The sequence below is a fragment of the Anomaloglossus baeobatrachus genome, chromosome 5 (genome assembly GCF_048569485.1).
Source record: "Anomaloglossus baeobatrachus isolate aAnoBae1 chromosome 5, aAnoBae1.hap1, whole genome shotgun sequence".
Taxonomy (NCBI): Eukaryota; Metazoa; Chordata; class Amphibia; order Anura; family Aromobatidae; genus Anomaloglossus; species Anomaloglossus baeobatrachus.
In genome coordinates this window covers 153,422,971-153,447,396 of record NC_134357.1, presented here as the reverse complement: position 1 = coordinate 153,447,396, position 24,426 = coordinate 153,422,971, and the positions used below count along the sequence as shown (strand labels likewise).

General features: G+C 48.1%; 1 protein-coding gene across 2 annotated transcripts in view; it reads right to left on the bottom strand.

Annotated features, from left to right (window-relative positions):
• Positions 1-24,426, bottom strand: part of LOC142309807 (protransforming growth factor alpha-like) — a 103,263-nt gene that overhangs the window by 15,927 nt on the left and 62,910 nt on the right. For both annotated transcript variants that reach the window (XM_075347262.1, XM_075347264.1), the window contains exon 4: positions 15,483-15,620. In XM_075347262.1, the coding sequence (XP_075203377.1) occupies positions 15,483-15,620 (138 nt within the window). The remainder of the gene's footprint in view (positions 1-15,482; positions 15,621-24,426) is intronic.

The window sequence follows — 24,426 nt, the reverse complement described above, 5'->3', positions numbered from 1 at the left end:
ACAATGCTGGGGGAATGCTTGCGGCGGGATTTGGGCGGTGTACAACGTTGGGGGGATGTCTGCAGTGGGATTTGGGGGGAGGGTGTATGATGCTGTGGGGGTGCCTCTAGTGGATGGGGGGGATTTGAGGGGGGTGTAATGCTGTGGGGGATGCCTGTAGTGGCATTTTTATGAGGTGTACGATGCTGGGGAGGATTCCTCCTGTGGTATTTGAGGGGGTGTTTGCAGTGGGATTTGGAGTGATGTACAATGCTGGGGATTTGCCAGTGATGGGATTTGGAGAGGTACCCCATCAAATCCCCACAGCATTTTACACCCCCCAAATCCCACCACAGGCATCCCCCTCAGCATTGTAAACCCCCTAAATCCTCCCTGCTTCATAAGCAGGGAGGATTAAGGGGGTGTACAATGCTGAGGGGGATGCCTGTGGTGGGATTTGGGGGGTGTAACATGCTGTGGGGATTTGACGGGGTACGATGCTGGTGGGGCGGCATTTGAGGGGTACAATGCTGGAGGCGATGCTTGCTGGGGAGTTTTTAGTCGTACAATGCTGGAGGTTCCCATGTGGTGTGATTTGTGGGGTGTATGATGCTGAGGGAATATGGAGAGTGTATGTTGCTGGAGGGATGCTTTAAATTTATGTCCCCTGAACTCTGTGTCATACTCACATTCAGGAGACTTCTATCTCAGCCGCTCCTGTTGGTCTCCTGTGATTTGTTACCTGCCGGCTGCGCCAATGTTTCATGGAGTGCGCCAGAGGTCTCAACTCAATACAACTCTCAGATCCTCATTCTGCGCGTGACTAGTGGGTGTGCTGTGGTTGGCTGCCTGAGCGCTGACGTTATTGGGCCCCCACCAGTGTAAGGGGTGGACGGACCCCTAGTGTGGAGAAGACGTTTTTCCCCCCCTGAAGACGCCACAGGAGTATGGTGGCACATTGTACAATGTTATGTGTTATGTACGGTTCTTCCCCCCCTAGGTGCCAGTGTAGTGAGTGGTTCCCCTGGTAACAGTGACAGGGAAGGAAGGGGCAGGGCAGCCTAGGAGGGAAGAGAAGGGGGGTTGGGCTCTGAATGCAGGGCAGTGTGCTGTGAGATGTGAGAGGCGAGCAAGCTCGGTCTGAGGTGACGGGGCAGAGTGTGGGAGTGAGACGAGGCAGTCAGCCTGAGTGAGTACTCTTGGCTAGAAAGCAGAGGAAACCCATGAGAAACGGTGGAAGAGTTGGGACTAGTCCGGAGACGGTGGTGTGTACTAGAGTGGAGTGCAGCTATCAGGGGGATAACAAGTGGCCCCTGCAGGCGAAGGTTAGTGCCCTGACAAAGAAGTGGAGAGGTGAGAACTTATCCAGAGCCGGTAGTGTGTGCTGGATCTGCCCTACAGTAAATCCGGGTTAGAGCGCAGCTACTAGGGGGTTAACGTATGTCCCCTGCAGGCAAAGGAAAGTGCCCGTAGAGAAAAAGGAAACCGTTTTTGTAGAAGAGGACTTGTAACTTGTAACGTACTAAAGTAAACCTGCTGCAAACAAAAAGATGGAAGCTTTGTTTAATAAATCGGTGTTTGGTTTATCCTCTGCCTGCAATTGTCTCTTTCCTGAAAGTGAAAAAGGAGCTGGAGAGCTGAGAAAGAACGCTGTCATGAATGGGCCCCATGCATCCACACTCTGCCCCAACAACACACCTGTTTTGCAAGTAACGGCCGGGCCGGGGTTCAGCCTGCGGCCCACAAGGCGAGGGGACCCGACTACACCCCCTGAGGTGCCCCCTGCCCCCGTTACAAACTGGCGTAGTCGGCAGGATGAAGCCTGCATGCAAGAAACCACGACCAGAGACTGTGAGGAAGATCAAGTGGTGCCTGGCGTGCTGAACGGGCCACAAGATGGCGGCAAAATGGCGGCTGTCCTCATGGACTCAGCAGAGGCGCAAAAAGTTGGCGCCAAACGAAAAGCGCTGGGCTTGCCTGGGAGGAAGAAGCCCGGAGTGCGCCACCCAAAGAGGGGAGGTACTTGCCCCAAGAAGCTGCAGAGGTCTAGAGACGTGGGCGGCGCCGCAAGAAAGAAAAGGCGTCACCAACGCTATGCAGACCTGGTGGGTGAAGCCGGGGGCGGAGTGTGTGCTAAAGCGGGAAAAGAAGAACCGCCTCCACCTTCCCCGGCGCCATTGCAATCCCAGCAGCAGAAGCAACAGTTCCAGTTACCTGTGCTACACAAAATGGAGGCCAGGACAGACAAGCAAGCCGTAGCGGGAGCGCTGGTGCCCGTAGGACGCAGAAGAGGACGTCCGATGGAGAGCTCGGTGGGAGAGTTACCCACCATCACGTTGCCGGCAAGCATGATACCGGCCGTGACTGGAGTCTTGGAGAAACCAGCGAAGGTCACGTTTTTTACCTCATGGGATGCCGTTACCGGGGAAACGACGACGGAAGTCCGGGCCACCTACAAGTCCCGGCTGACTCTGGGGAGCGGGCCACCAGGAGCATCCGTACAGATTCCGGAGGCACCCGCGTCTATTAAGGTAGGCCCTCTGCCCCCCTCAGGAGTTAAGGCCCTGTACTGGCAAGATATCCCAGAACCAGAGGTAATCATCCGGAAGAGAGTGATTTGTTTGCCGTTGAAAACCGGTACTGTTGAAAGCCGGTGAATGTTTCCAGTTACAGTAACGTTAAAAGTACTGAACCCGGGAGGAGCTTAATGCAGAACTGTGCGTGGACTCCTTCCGTGACTGTTAAGAAGGAATCTTGGTGTCTTGTTGTTTTCTGCCCACCCAAAGACCGGGAGCGCTTGGAAATAGCCTCCGGGCAGAAGGTCAGCTAAGACCGGGAGCACCTGAGGAGGGCCTACGGGCAGATGTGCGACTAAGACCGGGAGCTTCCCTGGAGGGACTCCGGGCACCAAACTTGTGTGCCAATCTGGTGTGCTTTGATACGTTAGTTTTAAAATGTTTTTTTTTTATTGATAAGAAAGAAAAAGAATACTGCTGAAGAAACGTGTGTGTGTTTTCCATATGCGTTGTCTTGCAGGTGCCGAACCTCGCCAGGAGGCTGAGGTTAAAGAGGGGAGGAATGTAAGGGGTGGACGGACCCCTAGTGTGGAGAAGACGTTTTTCCCCCCCTGAAGACGCCACAGGAGTATGGTGGCACATTGTACAATGTTATGTGTTATGTACGGTTCTTCCCCCCCTAGGTGCCAGTGTAGTGAGTGGTTCCCCTGGTAACAGTGACAGGGAAGGAAGGGGCAGGGCAGCCTAGGAGGGAAGAGAAGGGGGGTTGGGCTCTGAATGCAGGGCAGTGTGCTGTGAGATGTGAGAGGCGAGCAAGCTCGGTCTGAGGTGACGGGGCAGAGTGTGGGAGTGAGACGAGGCAGTCAGCCTGAGTGAGTACTCTTGGCTAGAAAGCAGAGGAAACCCATGAGAAACGGTGGAAGAGTTGGGACTAGTCCGGAGACGGTGGTGTGTACTAGAGTGGAGTGCAGCTATCAGGGGGATAACAAGTGGCCCCTGCAGGCGAAGGTTAGTGCCCTGACAAAGAAGTGGAGAGGTGAGAACTTATCCAGAGCCGGTAGTGTGTGCTGGATCTGCCCTACAGTAAATCCGGGTTAGAGCGCAGCTACTAGGGGGTTAACGTATGTCCCCTGCAGGCAAAGGAAAGTGCCCGTAGAGAAAAAGGAAACCGTTTTTGTAGAAGAGGACTTGTAACTTGTAACGTACTAAAGTAAACCTGCTGCAAACAAAAAGATGGAAGCTTTGTTTAATAAATCGGTGTTTGGTTTATCCTCTGCCTGCAATTGTCTCTTTCCTGAAAGTGAAAAAGGAGCTGGAGAGCTGAGAAAGAACGCTGTCATGAATGGGCCCCATGCATCCACACTCTGCCCCAACAACACACCTGTTTTGCAAGTAACGGCCGGGCCGGGGTTCAGCCTGCGGCCCACAAGGCGAGGGGACCCGACTACACCCCCTGAGGTGCCCCCTGCCCCCGTTACAAACTGGCGTAGTCGGCAGGATGAAGCCTGCATGCAAGAAACCACGACCAGAGACTGTGAGGAAGATCAAGTGGTGCCTGGCGTGCTGAACGGGCCACAAGATGGCGGCAAAATGGCGGCTGTCCTCATGGACTCAGCAGAGGCGCAAAAAGTTGGCGCCAAACGAAAAGCGCTGGGCTTGCCTGGGAGGAAGAAGCCCGGAGTGCGCCACCCAAAGAGGGGAGGTACTTGCCCCAAGAAGCTGCAGAGGTCTAGAGACGTGGGCGGCGCCGCAAGAAAGAAAAGGCGTCACCAACGCTATGCAGACCTGGTGGGTGAAGCCGGGGGCGGAGTGTGTGCTAAAGCGGGAAAAGAAGAACCGCCTCCACCTTCCCCGGCGCCATTGCAATCCCAGCAGCAGAAGCAACAGTTCCAGTTACCTGTGCTACACAAAATGGAGGCCAGGACAGACAAGCAAGCCGTAGCGGGAGCGCTGGTGCCCGTAGGACGCAGAAGAGGACGTCCGATGGAGAGCTCGGTGGGAGAGTTACCCACCATCACGTTGCCGGCAAGCATGATACCGGCCGTGACTGGAGTCTTGGAGAAACCAGCGAAGGTCACGTTTTTTACCTCATGGGATGCCGTTACCGGGGAAACGACGACGGAAGTCCGGGCCACCTACAAGTCCCGGCTGACTCTGGGGAGCGGGCCACCAGGAGCATCCGTACAGATTCCGGAGGCACCCGCGTCTATTAAGGTAGGCCCTCTGCCCCCCTCAGGAGTTAAGGCCCTGTACTGGCAAGATATCCCAGAACCAGAGGTAATCATCCGGAAGAGAGTGATTTGTTTGCCGTTGAAAACCGGTACTGTTGAAAGCCGGTGAATGTTTCCAGTTACAGTAACGTTAAAAGTACTGAACCCGGGAGGAGCTTAATGCAGAACTGTGCGTGGACTCCTTCCGTGACTGTTAAGAAGGAATCTTGGTGTCTTGTTGTTTTCTGCCCACCCAAAGACCGGGAGCGCTTGGAAATAGCCTCCGGGCAGAAGGTCAGCTAAGACCGGGAGCACCTGAGGAGGGCCTACGGGCAGATGTGCGACTAAGACCGGGAGCTTCCCTGGAGGGACTCCGGGCACCAAACTTGTGTGCCAATCTGGTGTGCTTTGATACGTTAGTTTTAAAATGTTTTTTTTTTATTGATAAGAAAGAAAAAGAATACTGCTGAAGAAACGTGTGTGTGTTTTCCATATGCGTTGTCTTGCAGGTGCCGAACCTCGCCAGGAGGCTGAGGTTAAAGAGGGGAGGAATGTAAGGGGTGGACGGACCCCTAGTGTGGAGAAGACGTTTTTCCCCCCCTGAAGACGCCACAGGAGTATGGTGGCACATTGTACAATGTTATGTGTTATGTACGGTTCTTCCCCCCCTAGGTGCCAGTGTAGTGAGTGGTTCCCCTGGTAACAGTGACAGGGAAGGAAGGGGCAGGGCAGCCTAGGAGGGAAGAGAAGGGGGGTTGGGCTCTGAATGCAGGGCAGTGTGCTGTGAGATGTGAGAGGCGAGCAAGCTCGGTCTGAGGTGACGGGGCAGAGTGTGGGAGTGAGACGAGGCAGTCAGCCTGAGTGAGTACTCTTGGCTAGAAAGCAGAGGAAACCCATGAGAAACGGTGGAAGAGTTGGGACTAGTCCGGAGACGGTGGTGTGTACTAGAGTGGAGTGCAGCTATCAGGGGGATAACAAGTGGCCCCTGCAGGCGAAGGTTAGTGCCCTGACAAAGAAGTGGAGAGGTGAGAACTTATCCAGAGCCGGTAGTGTGTGCTGGATCTGCCCTACAGTAAATCCGGGTTAGAGCGCAGCTACTAGGGGGTTAACGTATGTCCCCTGCAGGCAAAGGAAAGTGCCCGTAGAGAAAAAGGAAACCGTTTTTGTAGAAGAGGACTTGTAACTTGTAACGTACTAAAGTAAACCTGCTGCAAACAAAAAGATGGAAGCTTTGTTTAATAAATCGGTGTTTGGTTTATCCTCTGCCTGCAATTGTCTCTTTCCTGAAAGTGAAAAAGGAGCTGGAGAGCTGAGAAAGAACGCTGTCATGAATGGGCCCCATGCATCCACACTCTGCCCCAACAACACACCTGTTTTGCAAGTAACGGCCGGGCCGGGGTTCAGCCTGCGGCCCACAAGGCGAGGGGACCCGACTACACCCCCTGAGGTGCCCCCTGCCCCCGTTACACCAGATTTTCCACCCAGGGGTCCCCACCAACCTTAATCTGACCCTGTCTACTCCATATTGGACTATTGGACTAGATAAAAAGATTTTTGGGGATCAGTGTTCTGCACCTGCCTCCCTATACACAGCCATGTCCCTGGCACTCTGGCTATATCAACACATGCGGGATCGCAGACGAGAACACCAGACTGACTCAGACTGACTGGGTAATTACCCTTTGGTAATAATTAAGCATTAAACTCTGTTTATCTTATCTTGACAAAAACATGTAGCTTGACGTCTTTATTGATTGCAATTCAGGAGCCAATTTTGTTGATGTCAAAGTAGCAAAAAAAAGTTTATCTACCATTACTTAAATTATGCATTCCCATGAAAGTCATTGCCATAGGTAATACACTTCTCGCCTATGGTGTGGTGAAGTTTGTCCCCACTGATTGGCACCCTATATAGTGAACCCATATAATTTATTGTTCCAGTAACTTTATCCACGGCTGTGACATGCCTTGGTTATGTATTCATAAACCTGTTAATGGTTGCACTTAGGTGATATTGTAAATTGGAGTCTTGAGTGTCAGAAGAAATCTATGTCCTTATCTGTGAATCTGTCAAAAATCATATACAGTGGTATACCTCCCATTTGAAAACATTTCTGATATTTCTTTTCCATGTCCGAATTTGAAAACAGAGAGAGCTTATGATTGTCCTGTTGATCTTATACTGTACCCAATTCCATTCTTCCCAATTGTAAAATATATAATCTTTCTGGCTCAGAATGTCAGGCCATGAAAGATTATATAGCAGACAGTCTGCAAACTGGATTCATGTCACCATTGGAGTCAGGCTTCATTTTTTGGCAATAAAAAAGATGTTGGTCTAATGCCGGCGTCACACAGTACGATCTATCGTGCGATCGCACGAGCGATCATACCCGCCCCCGTCGTTTGTGCGTCACGGGCAATTAGTTGCCCGTCTCACACAAAGTCGTTAACCCCCTGTCACATGTACTTACCTCCTGAATGACCTCGCTGTGGGCGGCGAACATCCACTTCCTGAAGGGGGTGGGACATTCGGCGTCACAGCGACGTCACACAGCGGCCACCCAATAGAAGCGGAGAGGCGGAGATGAGCGGGATATAAACATTCCGCCCACCTTCTTCCTTCCGCATTGCCGGCAGCCGCAGGTAAGCTGTGTTCGTCGTTCCCGGGGTGTCACACGGAGTGATGTGTGCTGCCTCAGCAACGATGAACAACCGGTGCACAGATGAAGGATGACTTTTTGAAAATGAGCGACGTGTCAACGCGCAACGATAAGGTAAGTATTTTTGCTCGTTCACCGTCGCTCATAGCTGCCACACGCTACTATATATCAAACGATGCCCGATGTGCGTCACTTACGACGTGACCCCGCCGACATATCGCCCGATATATCGTACCGTGTGACGTCGGCATAAGACCTTATATTGACTATTGGAACATAACAAAATCAGTGACAAGAATCAGTATCCTCTGCCACTCATCCCTGAACTGAACTCCATAATTAGCTCTTGGGAACCCAATGGCTTATTAAACTTGATCTTGGTGTGAGAAGGAGATGAGTGGAAGATGACATTTAAAGGGAATCTGTGAGCAGATTTTTCCTACCTCTCTGACAGCAACATAATGCAGGAAAGGAGATTCTGAATCACATTAATTGTTTCAGAACGGTTTCAGTCAGTAATATAAGAATTTAGATTCAGGAACACAGCCCGGCTGAGAGCTGCCCTCTGCTCACACCAGGATCTCGATAGAGAATGTGCATTGACTGTGAGGTGTCAATTATACCAGGGGACATGTAGGACTGGCATGCAAGTGAGTTTCTATTCCTATAATGGTAATCACAGGGTAATAAATCTTTTAGTTTACGTAAACAGCACACACACTGATAAGAGAAACACAGTTGTTTTTTTTAACTCTCACAGCATGCTGTCCTAAGCTTACATAGCAAAAACTTGCTGACAGATTCCCTTTAACACACCTGAAGGGCACTATGAGTATCTTGTGATGTATTTTGTGCTTCTAAACACCCCAGCATTTTTTTTCAAAATTGTGTTAATAATAACATATTCAGAGATATAACAAACAAAGGTAAGGAGCAAACATTGTGGTCTGTACTTATATAATGAAACTTTTTTCATAAAGTGCAATGTGCCTTCTTCCGCCTGCCGACCAACAGGAAATGCAAAGTCAAAGTGCTAAAAAAATAAAACTTCAGTGTTTAATGATATTCATATTAAAAACCCAAGCATGGGATAACCGCATATTACACATTTCAAGCGTACACTGCACTCTTAATCAGAAATAAGTGTACGCTTGAAATGCATAAGATCCTTTTATCCCATGCTTGTGTTTTTTAACATGGACACCAATAAACATTGAAGTTTGATTTATTCAGAGAGATAAGTGGTCAATATGTGGTTGTCTATTTCAATGACATCTTGTTTTTTTCTTCCAATTATGAATCCCATGTACCACATGCATGTACTCAAAAGACTTTGAGATAATTTGTTATTGGTGAAAAATGTAATTTCCAGATCCAAGGGGTTAGCTTCCTAAGGCCAAGGCCTTGAAATGCTTTCTTGGGATTGCCAATTATTATCGTAAATTTATTTGAAAAAAATTCTAAGATGGCTAATTCATTACCTGATTTGACTAAGAAGGGGGCTAGTATGGTTTGCTGGAAACCTAAGCCAAACAAGACTTTCTTGGAGTTAAAGAAACTATTTTCATCTGACTCTGAAGTGTTGGTCCAGCCTGACTTAGACAATCCTGTTGTGGTAGAAGAAGTCTGAGATGGGAGTTAGCCTGCTTTCACACTACGTTTTTATAACATGCGTCCTGAACGTTTTTTTAACGCAAAAACGGATCCAGTGCAAATGCATTTTCATTTCAATGCATTTGCAATGGACTCGCGTCAACATGCGTTCACATGCGTTTGCGTGCGGTTTAGTCAGGATCCAGTGACTTGCAGTTTTTTTTACTTTTTTCAAAAACGCTACTTGTAGCGTTTTTGAGCTGCATCCAAATACTGCAAGTCGCTGGATCCTGACTATACAGCACGCAAACGCATGTGAACGGTGGTATGCTGATAAACAGGATCCTGCTTGGCCAGAAACCAGCCTGGCGTGATCACAGTCTCTCTCTCTCTCTCTTCTCTCTCTCTCCTCTCTCCCTCTATCCTCTTCTCTCTCCTCTCTTTGCCTCTCTACTCTCTTCTCCTCCTCCTCTCTCATCTCACTCTCTCTCTCTCCCTCTCCTCTCTCTTTCTCTCTCTCCTCTCTTTCGCTCTCTCCCTCTCTCTCCTTCTCTCCCTCTCTCCTCTTCTCTCTCCTCTCTTTGCCTCTCTACTCTCTTCTCCTCTCTCCTCCTCTCTCTCTCCTCTTCTCCTCTCTCCTCTTCCCTCGCCACACCACTCTTCTCTCTCTTAACCTCTCCTCTCTCCTCTATCTCCTCTCTCTCTCCTCCTCTCTCTCTCTCCTCCTCCTCTCTCTCTCTTTCCTCTCTCTCCTCTCTCTCTTCTCCTCTCTCCTCCTCCTTTCTTTCCTCTCTCTTCTCCTCTCTCCTCCTCTCTCTCCTGTCTCTCTTCTCCTCTCTCTCCTCTCTCTCTTTTCCTTTCCCTTCCTCTCTCTCTCCTCTCTTTTCCTCTCTCCTCTCCTCTCTCTCTCCCCCTCCTCTCTCTCTTTTCCTCTCTTCTCTCTCTTCTCCTCTCTCCTCCTCTCTCCCTCTCCTCTCTCTTTTGCCCCCTGCTGCGTCTGAATTTCCACTCTGTCAGGTTCAGTTCCCCTCACTCCCCATCACATGACTCCAATGCCTGCCCATAAACTTCAAGTGACAGGATCCTGTAAAATAACACAAGCGTTTCTCTTTGCAAAAACAGGATTTGCTTTTGCAGCAAAAAATGTTCACGAGGCATGTTAAAAAAACGTAGTGTGAAAGCAGCCTTAAGGTCCAGTCACACTAAACAACTTACCAGCGATCCCAACAACGATAGGGATCGCTGGTAAGTTGCTAGGAGGTTGCTGGTGAGATGTCACACTGCGACGCTCCAGCGATCCCACCAGCAACCTGACCTGGCAGGGATCGCTGGAGCGTCGCTACACGAGTTGCTGGTGAGCTCACCAGCAACCAGTGACCAGCCCCCAGCGCCGCGTGGAAGATGCTGCGCTTGGTAACTAAGGTAAATATCGGGTAACCAACCCGATATTTACCTTGGTTACCAGCGCACGCAGCTACACGTGCAGAGAGCAGCGCACACTGAGTGCTGGCTCCCTGCTCTCCTAGTTACAACACACATCGGGTTAATTACCCGATGTGTGCTGCAGCTAAATGTGCACAGAGCAGGGAGCAGCGCCCACCGGGTGCAGCTGCACAGGGTACATATATAGGGTATAGAGTACAGGGTGCAGCTGCACAGAGCAGGGAGCAGCGCACACCGCTTAGCGCTGGCTCCTTGCTCTCCTAGTTACAGCACACATCGGGTTAATTACCCGATGTGTACTGCAGCTAAATGTGCACAGAGCAGGGATCAGCGCACAATGCTTAGCGCTGGCTCCCTGCTCTCCTAGCTACAGCACACATCGGGTTAATTAACCCGATGTGTCCTGCAGCTACATGTGCACAGAGCAGGAGCCGGCACTGACAGTGAGAGCGGCGGAGGCTGGTAACAAAGGTAAATATCGGGTAACCAAGGACAGGGCTTCTTGGTTACCCGATGTTTACTATGGTTACCAGCCTCCGCAGAAGCCGGCTCCTGCTGCCTGCACATTTAGTTGTTGCTCTGTCACTGTCACACACAGTGATGTGTGCTTCACAGCGGGAGAGCAACAACTAAAAAATGGCCCAGGACATTCAGCAACAACCAGCGACCTCACAGCAGGGGCCAGGTTGTTGCTGGATGTCACACACAGCGACATCACTAGCAACATCGCTGCTACGTCACAAAAGTTGTTCGTTAGCAGCGATGTTGCTAGCGATGTTGCTTAGTGTGACGGGGCCTTTAGAATGGTGTTCTCACAATCTACACTGTCTCTGACTCTTCTCCATCCATGTGCCTTATTTTCACAAAAATTTTCTTCTACCGCAAAGAATTCTGATATCAGCAATCATGAACTGTTGGCAATCAAGTGGGCCTTCGAAGAATAGTGCCACTTCCTCGAAGGAGCCAAACCTTATAAATCTTGAATCAGCATGTTAGAAGGGCCTTATTCTTCTCTAGGTTTATTTTGACATTGAGGGTATGTGCGCACGTTGCTTTTTACCTGCTTTTTACCTGCTTTTTTGCTGCTTTTTCTTCTGCGCTGTTTAATGCCAAAATGGATGTGTTCTTCTATTCAAGCAAAGTCTATGGGAATTTGGGTTTCTTGTTCACACTATGTTGTTCAAAATGCTGCCTTTTTGAGGCAGAACTTTGGTCAAAAACTCAGCTTTTCAAAGAAGCAACATGTCAATTGTTTTTGCCATTTGGGTTTTGCACTGCAAAGCTGAGTTTTTGACCAAAGTTCTGCCACAAAAAGGCAGCATTTTGAACAACATAGTGTGAACAAGAAACCCAAATTCCCATAGACTTTGCTTGAATAGAAGAACACATCCATTTTGGCATTAAACAGCGCAGAAGAAAAAGCAGCAAAAAAGCAGGTAAAAAGCAGGTAAAAAGCAACGTGCGCACATACCCTTAGACCTGGTACTAAAAGCATTAAAGCTAATGTTCTGTCCCAATGTTTCTGTTCATCCCAAATAGAGGACTCTGAACCTATTCCTATATTAGATGAGAGTATAGTTGTTGCTCCCTGACCTAGTGTAGCAGATCCGTAGAGCTAAACAATTAACCCCTGACAATACTCATATCCAAAAAGTATTTCCACCATCGTCTTTTCGTCTTTGAATTCTATGGGAAATCCAAGAATTAGCACTCACGGTTCACCCCAGGATTAATAATACCATTCCATCAATAACCAGGAATATTTGGTGGCTTATCTTTGTTAGGGATTGCAAGAGTGCAAGTGTTGTTTAGTGACTGCTGAGATTTGTGTCCTTTCAACCTGTTTCTTCTGTAATTTCAATTAGTTCTCTGCTGAAGCCAGGGGCAGGTTTCCTTCCTATTTAAAACTCCAGCAGTCAGTCCCTGACTCGGGTTATAGCCTAGCTTGTCTGGTTTCAGGGATGTTCCGTATAGTTGGTTTACCTCCCCTTTTTGACCTAGGCTCATTTTTTTTGACTACCCACTTCCCTTACCATACTGCCTCTGATTTTTACTTCTTGGTTTGATACAGCTTCATTACTTCCCCTTGCCTGCCATTTTTCCCCTAAATGTAATACTTCTAGGTGGGGATATTGTTGTAAAATTGTATCCAATATTGTATGTTACAATGTTTAGATCATATGGAAAAGTGTAGAAGCAAGAATCACTATGCCTTATAGACTCTGATTGGCTGTATATAGGCTTACAGAAACTCTTTACCTGTGCACTGTCAACTCTTCTCTTAGGTGAACCAAGCAAAGCCTCCTCCTGCTGCCTCTTTGTAAGGCTTGAGTCACACTTGCGATTGAAAAATCGGACTGATTCTCATGCTAGAAAGTTGCATGAGCTCTGTCCGAGTGTTGATCCGTGTGCAATGCAACTGCAATGCGATTCTGTGATTTTTCTCATGATTGTAGTCCATGTGCAATCCGTGTGTGATCCATATGGGATCCGTTTTTATTCTCAGCAACTATGTCATCTGCCATTCAGCTCTGCTACATGGCCATTGACAGCAGACACAGACAGAGCCATGTAGCAGAGCTGAATGGCAGATGACAGTAGACACAGACAGAGCCTCGGGATCAGAATGAAGTCGGATGAACTTCACCAGACTTCATTGTCAGCCCGCGGCTCTGTCTGTGTGTTATGGCCTGATTTTCGGTCACCGGTGAAGGACTCACCGGTGACCGCAAATCCCCTGAGTGACAGTGATCTGTACTATCAGCTGTGCCGTCACTGAGGTTACCCGCGGCCACAGATGAAGTCCTCCAGCTGAGATCTGTGGCCGCGGGTAACCTGAGTGACGTCATCGCTGATAGCGCGACTCACTTCAATTGCTGCGGGGACCTCACAGAGAGCGGAAGTGGTCTGTTACCGCTCTCTGTCAGCTTTTGATGTAGCAGAGCTGTATGTGTCGTGGGACCTCTGGCGATTACGTTGGACCTGGATGGGTATTTGGGGATTAATAAAGTGGTGAAAGAGTGTGGTTTTTTTTGTCATTTATTTCAAATAAAGGATTTTTGGGTGTATGTCTTTATTTTCTTTAACTTACAGGTTAATCATGGAAGGTATCTCAGGGAGACGCCTGCCTAGATTAACCTAGGACTAAGGGGCACTTTGCACACTACGACATCGCAAGCTGATGCTTGCGATGCCGAGCACTATAGTCCCCGCTCCCGTCGCAGCTGCGATATCTTGGTGATAGCTGCCGTAGCGAACATTATCGCTACGGCAGCTTCACATGCACTCACCTGCCCTGCGACGTCGCGCTGGCCGGCGATACGCCTCCTTATTAAGGGGGCGGGTCGTGCGGCGTCATAGCAACGTCACACGGCAAGCGGCCAATAGAAGCGGAGGGGCGGAGCTGAGCGGGACGTAAACATCCCGCCCACCTCCGTCCTTCCGCATAGCCGGCGTGAGCCGCAGGACGCAGGTAAGGTGATGTTCCTCGCTCCTGCGGCTTCACACACAGCGATGTGTGCTGCCGCAGGAACGAGAAACAACATCATAACATCGGTCCTTCCGAAATTATGGTAAGACCAACGCTACACCGATGATATGATTTGGACTTTTTTGCGCTCCTTAATCGTATCAAAAAGGATTTACACACTACGATATCGACTGCGACGCCAGATGTGCGTCACTTTGGATTTGACCCCACCGATATCGCAGCTGCGATGTCGTAGTGTGCAAAGTGCCCCTTAGTGGCAGCTATGGGCTGCTGCCATTAACTCCTTATTACCTCGATTGCCACCACACCAGGGCAATTCGGGATGAGCCGGGTAGAGTCCCGGGACTGGCGCATCTAATGGATGCTGCAATTCCGGGCTGCTGCTGGCTGATATTTTTAGGGTGGGGGGCTCCCCATAATGTGGCGCTCCCCATCCTGACAATACCAGCCTCCAGGCATATGGCTTTACCCTGGCTGGTATGAAAATTAGGGAGACCGCACGCCATTTTTTTTAAAATGATTTATTTATTTATTGTACTGCATGATATAGACCCACCCACTGGCAGCTGTGATTGGTTGCAGTGACAGTGAGACAGCTGTCACTCAACGTGGGGGCGTGTCTGACTGCAACCAATCATAGGTGCTGGTGGGCGGGGAAAGCAGTGAATACTAGATGGAATAATAAGCGGCCGGATTTTTCAAAAGCGAAAAAGCCGCCGGAGCTTTGTGACAGCTGTGCAGTGCTGTGCTGGTGATCGGGGATCGGTGAGAATGAGAGAGGGGGGAGAGGGATAGACCGACAGAGAGAGAGAGAGACCGACAGACAGAGAGAGAGAGAGACCGACTGACAGAGATAGAGATTGACCGACATTGCAGACCTCACTCATTTCCAGTGTTTTCTGCAACATGCGATAAATGTATTTAGAAAAACGCATGTCACTAGGATGGTGTGAGTGCCGTCAGTGTGACATCTGTTGTTTATCACGCACCCATAGACTTGCATTGGAGTAACTCGCACGTGAAACTCTACAAAACGCAGCATGCTGCGATTTTTTTTCTCAGTCCGATTTGGACTGAGAAAAAAAAATAGCAGATCAGAGCTGCCTCATTGATTAACATTGGTCCGAGTGCAATGCGAGATTTTCTCGCATTGTACTCGTGCGAGTTAATCGCAAGTGTGACTCCAGCCTTAGAGCAAGTGCTGATGGTCTTATCACTTGGAAAACGTCCAGCATATCACTATAATATGGGGAGTCATGTCAAGGACCAGAAGGATGCACCTTCATTCCATAGTATATAAAAGAATGGTAATAAAGTGGAAATAAGTTTATAGATAAGAAATTTGTGCAAATTCTTTAAAATAATGTGTCCTCATAGACAAAACTTGAAGAAAAAGCTCACTGTTGGTGGAACATAAAACCATAAAACAAACATCTTGTTACAAAACGACTGTCGTTGGATGTGAATTACTTTGGTTTTGCTTAATTTCCCTTAGAATGCACAGCTACATTAGCAAGAAATCTTCATATAGTGATAAGTCAATGGTCTGGCGCGTTACAAAAGATTAAAATCTGAAAAAAATACTTACTAAACAGCAAGGCATATGGAGCCCATCAATGTAGGTAGAGCCACAAATGCCACAACTAAAATGGAGCGAGGGTCACCAGCCGTCAACTGCAACAAATCCATTTGCTGGCATCTATTGCCAATATAGCCTTTGAAACATCTAAAAAAAATATATAGAGCAGTATCCAAAAATAAGTCAGGATTAATATTTAATACAAATCTAATGTGCTAGTAAAGTTATGGTTTCCATAAATTATTATCCCCAGGTTAGCTCAGTAATTGGCTGTATTGCTGTCAATGTGACGTCAGTGCTGCAGAGAATGGGACAGCAGCGAAAACACAAACCTGGACCCTTAGGTGTTGGAGAGGGGGGAGGGGGTATAATTAGTTTATTACACTGAATTGTGGCAATAGTTTACTATTTAAGGGGGCTTTACACACTACGCACTTCCGGCGCCGTTACCGACATTGCGGCGTGTAAAACAAATGAGCGACGATCAACGAGCACAAAAATGTGAAAAAACGTTGCTCGATGTCACGTCGCTCATTTCCTTAATATCGTTGCTGCAGCAGGTACGATGTTGTTCGTCACTCCTGCGGCAGCACACATCGCTGTGTGTGACACAGCGGGAGCGAAGAACATCTCCTTACCTGCGTCCACCAGCAATGAGGAAGGAAGGAAGTGGGCAGGATGTTACGTCCCGCTCATCTCTGCCCCTCCGCTTCTATTGGCCGGCCGCTTAGTGCCGTCGCGGTGACGTCGCTGTGACGCCGAACGCACCTCCCCCTTGAGGGAGGGATTGTTTGGCCGTCACAGCGACGTCGCTGCACAGGTATGTGCATGTGACGCTGCCGTAGCGACAATGTTCGCTACGGCAGCGATCACCACATATCGTGCCACCGACGGGGTAGGGTGCTATCGCACGCAACATCGCTAGCAATGTCGCAACGTGTAAAGCCCTCTTAACTCCTTAATAACATCAACATAGCTTTATGAGCACTTATTTATTGCAGCATGTGTTTTTCTCATTGATACAATATTGGCATACATTTGACTTTTTTGATCATTTTTTTTCAGTTTTTCTTTTCAGGAATGGGGAACAATAAATAAATAGTAAAATCTGATGTTGTTAATTTTTTGTTTTTTTATAGCACTCAACAAGTTGAAAAAATAATGTAATAAATTGTAATAGTTTGGGTTATTACTAATGTGATACCCAAAGATATGTTGCTGGTTTTTTTAACCTCTTTACGACCTTGGACGTGCCTAGCGATGAGCCCCTATTTTTACCCTAACATGTCGGCGTATCTGATGAGCCGACATGTGCAGCTAACAGGTGCCGGTGGATCCACCTATGTCTGTTTCCTATTTGAATCCCGCTGTCAATCTTGGACAGTGGGATTTAACACACTCCGGCGGGAAGTGCACTGTTCTCCACCACCATTGGAAGCCCTGTGACATGATCACGGGACACCAATGGGTTGTCATAATAGCCAGGGGTCAACTGATGACCTCGGTCACTGCCATGACAAAGTTCCTGTGAATGTCGGTAAAGGGCCAGCATTCACAGGAGATCAGCTTTTCTGCTGTTCAGAGTGATGCTGAAGCACCACTCTGAAAAGCAGAAGCAATAGGACACTGTGAGCTTTAAATCCCCTAAGGGGACTAGAAAAAATTAATAAAAAGTAAAAAAAAGTTTTGAAAAATATGAAAAAATAAAAAAACACAAGTTCAAATTACTCCCCTTTTGCTGTCTTGAAAATAAAACAATAAAAAAACATATATTTGGCATTGCTATGTTCACAAATGCCCGATCTATCAAAATATCAAAATATCAAATAAATTAATCTGTAGAAGATGTAGCAAGAAAAACATCAAAATGCCAGAATTTAGTTTTTTTAGTTGCCGCAATAAAATGCAATAACAAGCAATCAAAACCTCCCATCTACACAAAATGGTATTTTTAAAAATGTCAGCTCGAGACGCAAAAAATAAGCCCTCACACAGCCCTAGATCCTGAAAAATAGCACTATTATTTTCTTTTGACCAATTTCTGATTTTGTTTTTCACCACTTAAAATAAAACTATAAATGTTTGGTATCTATGAATTGGCACTGACCTGGAGAATCATAATGCTAGGTACATTTTACCATATAGTGAACATGGTAAATAAAAAAAAAAACAATAATATTGTGAAATTGCACTTTTTTTGCAATTTCACCGCACTTGGAATTTTTTCCCCGTTCTCCAGTACAATATATCACCAAATCAATGGAGTTATTCAAAAGTACAACTCATTCCGCCCGCAACGAACAAGTCCTCATATGACTATATTTCTGGAAAAATATAAAAGTTATGGCTCTTGGAAGAAGGGAAGGAAAAATCGAAAACAGAAAATAGCTGGTGGGGGGGAGTGAAGGAGTGAAATTCTTTTTAAATTTATAACAACTTTTTACAAACCTCACATAGGCCCCAATTCATCAAGACTGACATTTTATATGTCAATCTTGATAAAGTAAGCACTTGAATAAGTTACATAATATTAATTTCTACGACATGTCCTAATGAATTTGGTGCATATTTCAATGTTTGTGCGCCACTGCCAAGAATTTTACTCCAGTCAGGGGCTGCAATACATTTCTACTGTAAACTGTGCCAGTATTGTGGAGTAAATTATCAAAAATTATTGTCAGCGTTTGGCCATGACCCTTCTACCTGAGCTCCACCCACTTTATAAAAAGAGAATGGAGCTGGCTGAGATTGACATAACAATGGCAAAAGTCTTAGGGGTACTTTGCACATTGTGACATCGCTACTGCGATCTCGTCGGGGTCAAATCGAAAGTGAAGCACATCCGGCGCCAGTAACGACGTCGCAACGTGTAAAGCCTAGATGCACCGATAAACGATCGCAAAAGTGTCGTAAATCGGTGATCTGTGTAGTGTCGGCCATTTTCATAATTTCGCTGCAGTGACAGGTACGATGTAGTTCCTCGTTCCTGCGGCAGCACACATCGCTGTGTATGAAGCCGTAGGAGCGAGGAACATCTCCTTACCTGCCTCCACCGGCTATGTGGAAGGAAGGAGGTGGGCGGGATGTTTACGTCCTGCTCATTTCCGCCCCTCCGCTTCTATTGGCCGCCTGCCGTGTGACGTCTCTGTGACGCCGCACGACCTGCCCCCTTAGGAAGGAGGCGGGTCGCCGGCCAGAGCGACGTCGCAGGACAGGTAAGTGCGTGTGAAGCTGCCGTAGCGATAATGTTCGCTACGGCAGCTATCACAAGATATCACATGTGCGACGAGGGCGGGTACTATCGCGCTCGGCATCGCTATCATCGGCTAGCGATGTCACAGCGTGCAAAGTACTCCTTTGAATGTATGCACAACTACAAGCTATGTAAACGCTGCCCAGAAATCTGGTGGACACTGCTTGATGTTTTGAGAACATAGTATGGTGAACAAAACTCTTCAAAATTTGGCATCAGAGGAAAGCAAATAAAATCTACAACCGAAAGAGTGAATAAAAACATACAGTAGATCAATACATTTGTATAAAATCTAGTAACAAAAATGTCATAAACCTTACTCAAAACTCATAATAATGGACTTTGTAATGGAAAAAGGTTTTGATTGATGGTTTTTCTTTTCATTTTCTATTCTGTTTTTTTAAAAAACAAACTTTTGTTTTTATCTAATTCAGTAAGAGACTTGAACATTTGATATAAGGCACCAGAAAACTTCTGTAGCGTATGTAGTATATTATTTCCTGTCAATACATTACTGCAGATCCTAGTAGGTTCATGCACAAAGCAGATATGAGGGGCAATATGATACATCAGCTTCCACGGTAAGATATTAGCACCCAGCAACTGGGGTGCAAGTGGAGTGATAAAGGAAGCTACCTCCCACTGTCTAAAGCTGGGTTTACACACTGCAACATCGCAAACGACATCGCTGTAACGTCACCGGTTTTGTGACGTTACAGCGACCTCCCCAGCGACATTGCAGTGTGTGAAACCTATCTGCAACCTGGCCCCTGCTGTGAAGTTGTGATCGCTACAAATCGTTCAGGACCATTCCTAGGTCCTTTGTTTCCCGCTGTGCAGCATGCATCGCTAGCAAGTTTCAGTGTGTAAAGGGGACTTTACAGCGACTCCGCGGCTCTGTCTGTGTAGCGTCCTGATTAGCGGTCACCGGTGAAGGATTCACCGGTGACCGCTAATCCCCCGAGTGACTGAAGTGTCCCCCCCCCTCTCTCATACTCACCGATCCCCGGCGCGGCGCTGCACGGCGTTCACTCTGCTCCAGCGGCTTTTCCTTTTTTGAAAAAGCCGGCCGCTCATTAAACAATCTCGTATTCCCTGCTTTTCCCCGCCCACCGGCAAATATGATTGGTTGCAGTGAGACACGCCCACACGCTGAGTGACAGCTGTGTCACTGCACCCAATCACAGCAGCCGGTGGGCGTGTCTATACTGTGCAGTAAAATAAATAAATAAATAATTAAAAAATCCGGCGTGAGGTCCCCCCAATTTTAATACCAGCCAGATAAAGCCATACGGCTAAAGGCTGGTATTCTCAGGATGGGGAGCTCCACGTTATGGGGAGCCCCCCAGCCTAACAATATCAGCCAGCAGCCGCCCAGAATTGCCGCATACATTAGATGCGACAGTTCTGGGACTGTACCCGGCTCTTCCCGATTTGCCCTGGTGCGTTGGCAAATCGGGGTAATAAGGAGTTATTGGCAGCCCATAGCTGCCAATAAGTCCTAGATTAATCATGTCAGGCGTCTCCCCGAGATACCGTCCATGATTAATCTGTAAATTACAGTTAAAAAACACACACACCCGAAAAATCCTTTATTAGAAATAAAAAACACTAACAAATTCCCTCATTACCAATTTATTATCCACAACAAAGCCCTCCTTGTCCGGCGTAATCCACGGACCTCCAGCGTCGCTTCCAGCTCTGCTGCATGCAGGTGACAGGAGCAGCAGAAGACACAGCCGCTCCTGTCACCTGCACGCAGCTAATGAAGAGAGCCGTGTGATCGGCTGAGCTGTCACTGAGGTTACCTGGATCCAGCGGTGGCCGAGGGTAACCTCAGTGACAGCTCAGCTGATCGCGCTACTCACCGCCGCTCCGGTCAGCTCCACGCAGCAAATTAGGTGAGTAGCGCGATCAGCTGAGCTGTCACTGAGGTTACCCGCGGCCACCGCTGCATCCACCGCTGGATCCAGGTAACCTCAGTGACAGCTCAGCCGATCACACGGCTCTCTTCATTAGCTGCGTGCAGGTGACAGGAGCGGCTGTGTCTTCTGCTGCTCCTGTCACCTGCATGCAGCAGAGCTGGATGCGACGTTGGAGGACCGTGGATTGCGCCGGACAAGGAGGGCTTTGTTGTGGGTAATAAATTGGTAATGAGGGAATGTGTTTGTGTTTTTAATTTCTAATAAAGGATTTTTTCGGGTGTGTGTGTGTGTTTATTTACTGTCACTTACAGATTAATCATGGAAGGAATCTCGGGGAGACGCCTGACATGATTAATCTAGGACTTATTGGCAGCTATTGGCTGCCAATAACTCCTTATTACCCCGATTTGCCAACGCACCAGGGGAAATCGGGAAGAGCCGGGTACAGTCCCAGAACTGTCGCATCTAATGTATGCGGCAATTCTGGGCGTCTGCTGGCTGATATTGTTAGGCTGGGGGGCTCCCCATAACGTAGGGCTCCCCATCCTGAGAATACCAGCCTGCAGCCGTATGGCTTTATCTGGCTGGTATTAAAATAGGGGGGGACCGCACGCCGGATTTTTTAATTATTTATTTATTTACACGGCACACAGAGCCGCGCGGCATTAAATGAAGTCGGGTGAAGTTCACCTGCTGTCCCCAACGACCAGCTAGTCGCTTTGCAGGTCCGGATCGCTGTTAGGTCGTTGGCCAGGTCTGCCTGTTTGACAGCTCACCAGAGACTTTGTAGCGATCCCGGCTAGGTTGAGATCGCAGGTTGGATCGCTAGAAAGTCTCAGTGTGTAAACCCAGCATAACAGCTTATATGCCACAGGCTGCATTGGACTCATCATCAAAGGGGTGTCAGCTGCATTATACAGCAAAAACCTATAATATATAGCAAGATCCTGCGTAGAGATGAGCGGACCGAACAGTAAAGTTCTGTGTTCGTATCGAATACAGACGTTACAAGAAACAAAATCAGAGTTCGGGTCTTTAGGTATGAACGTCACTCGATCGAGCATCGATGTGTTTGGGAATGCTTGGTTCTCTCCCAGTGTGAGCCGCTTGTAGTGTTTAAATGGTTATTACCAGGGGTAAAAACAGCATAATCGAATGTAGTGTGTAAAAATAAATAAATAATAACATGAAAAAAAACACCAGCCCTCTCCTGGAAGTGTTCTGCTTCCGTGTACATGTGGGCGGAGACCCGAACTGCCCAATCAGTGACTTCCAGTGGGGTTCAGGCCAAGTTCGGGTCCAGAACTCAACTTTATGTATCGTTGGGTTGAACCCGCCGAACCCAAATTTCCACAGATCCGCTCATCTCTACTCCTGTGTAGAGATGAGCTAACCCAAAGTTCGGTGTTTGGTGTTAGTGCCAAACACAGACTATAGAAAAAAAAAACAGAGTCTGGGTTTGGAGTTCAGGTGCTTTACGTTTGCAAACCACTCGCGTGTATATCGCTGTGCTTGGGTACACTAGGTCCTCAGCCCAGTGTGAGCTTCTTGCTGTGTCTGAATGGCTTGCACTGGGGGTAACAACAGCGTGTTCGGATGTAGTGTGCACCAAGCAAAAAAAAATGGAAAAACCCCACCCAACTGCCCCCAGAAGTGTTTATGGCTGGCTGCATGTGGGCGGAGACCCGAATTGCCCAATTAGTCACTTCCTGTCACAGTTTCAAGTGTGGCGAGCACGTTCACACCAAAAGAAGCCTGATGCAAAGCAAAAAAAAAAAAAAAACACCACAAAACAGGGGGGAGACACCGGAAACACAAGAACAATGGTGGGCATTGCCGCTAGTGGGAGGGAAGATGGATACCTCCTATCCTCACCTGTAGCCGTCTCTAATCACCTAGCCAGTCCTTATACAGCTCCGCAACTGTCGCCGAGCAGCACCCTGAGACGCTGAGAAACCCTATATATGCCCTGACTAGTGAGAAGCAGGTGAAGTTCACTAAACCCACCACCTTACTAATAATACAAGAGGGTGGGGGAGACAAACAGGGGAAAAACTGCAATATAAAAGGATAAAGATCAGCTTCTGGAAGACTCCAACTTAGCTCCTTCCACCATGGGGCCAATATACAATGGATTGACATCTTCAGCAAGGACTGAGTAACACCTTTATTTAAACCTGAAAGGTATGACTACAAAGCTACTGCAGCTGAAGCACTCAGCTAGGGACTGCTGAAAAAGCTGCTAACAGCAAAACTGACATCAACCATTTCAGTGCAAAAAGAAACAAAACCACATTTAAATGTAGATAGCCAGATGAAGATGAGGGGCTACAGTCCGAAAGCTGTCACTAGTCTCCAAAAACAGGAAGACGACCGTGACAGTTCCCCCTTTAATGAGAGGCCTCCAAACTCTCAAGACTGGCAATATCGTTCACCTCAAATGTGAACAGGTCCCTCCAGGTTACTCGTAGGAGGCAACACATATTTCTGGAGCAAGGACCTGTGGACTATGTGATGGGTGTTGTTATGGTCACCAAGGGGTAATAACCATCCGGGGGTGGACCCACTGGATCATGCATCAGACTCCCCTGAAGAAGCAACCAGCAGTGAACCGCTATACAGGGATAGTGTGGTGCTCCAATAGAAGGCCTACATCCACGGCAGCCAGGTACCGGAGGTGGTAGTCTCTACAGGCGTGTACAGTCTCTTATTGTCCATGGCAGGTGTGCACAGAGGTGAAGACTGAGACGATATGGCACTGTGGTGTTGGCTTACGATGTGTCGTCACAGCAGGGATGGTTCAGGTGTGACATCACAGCAGGGATGGCTCAGGTGTGGCATCACAGCAGGGATGGCTCAGATGTGGCGTCACAGCAGGGATGGCACTAAGACGAGACAGAGGTTAGGAATAGACGACTGGTGCTAGGATGCAACACAGTAACGCACAGGGACCTGACAACTAGCAATGCACTATAAGCAATATTGCTCCGGTGCCTCCTGTCAGGGAAGGTGGGCTTAAATACCTTTCGGATAATAGGTGATCTCTGGAACAGCTTCCGGGTAATGGGACGCTGGCCCTTTAAGAAAGGGGGCGTGCATCCTACGGGCAGATACAGAAGAAGTGTGCGTGGCCTGAAAGGATGAGGAGACCGCAGCAGACCCCGGGGCAGGAGAGGAGTCTACGGAGCTGCTGGGCAGGTGGGAAGGAGGAAGCCCCTGACGGAGCCTGGGAGCAAGGGTGCGCGAGGAAGCCATGCTGGAACTGGGCAGGTGAGAGGGGGAATGCTCCCGCCAGGGCCTGAGAGCAGGGACATGTGGAGCTACCACGCTGGGACCAGGAGCAAGCACTACAGGTGTTAAGTGCTGGAGGTAGCTCCAGCCGTACAGCCATAGGATTAAGAATATTAGCTACCCTAAAGGGACTGATAAACCTTGAGCCTAGAGTCCCAGACTCACACTTACACCTAGTGTTCTTAGTGTACAACCTTACAAATTCATTCTTACACAGGTCCGGACCTGGACTTTTATTTTCATGCACAGGGTAGATGAGAAAAAACTCCTGGCAGAACCAACAACAGAACAGTCTTTCAATCCATCCAACAACTTTTGTTTCGGTACCACATACTTAGTGGGAATGACTACCCTCCCCCAATCATCTCTGTTGAGGCCGCAGTGTGGCCTACTCTTCCCCTTAGGTGGGGGTAGCGCATGTTTACTTCATTTTTTTTAGACACCTTAGTGGTGATTACTGGTGGACAAGGTGGCGAGTTTTTAA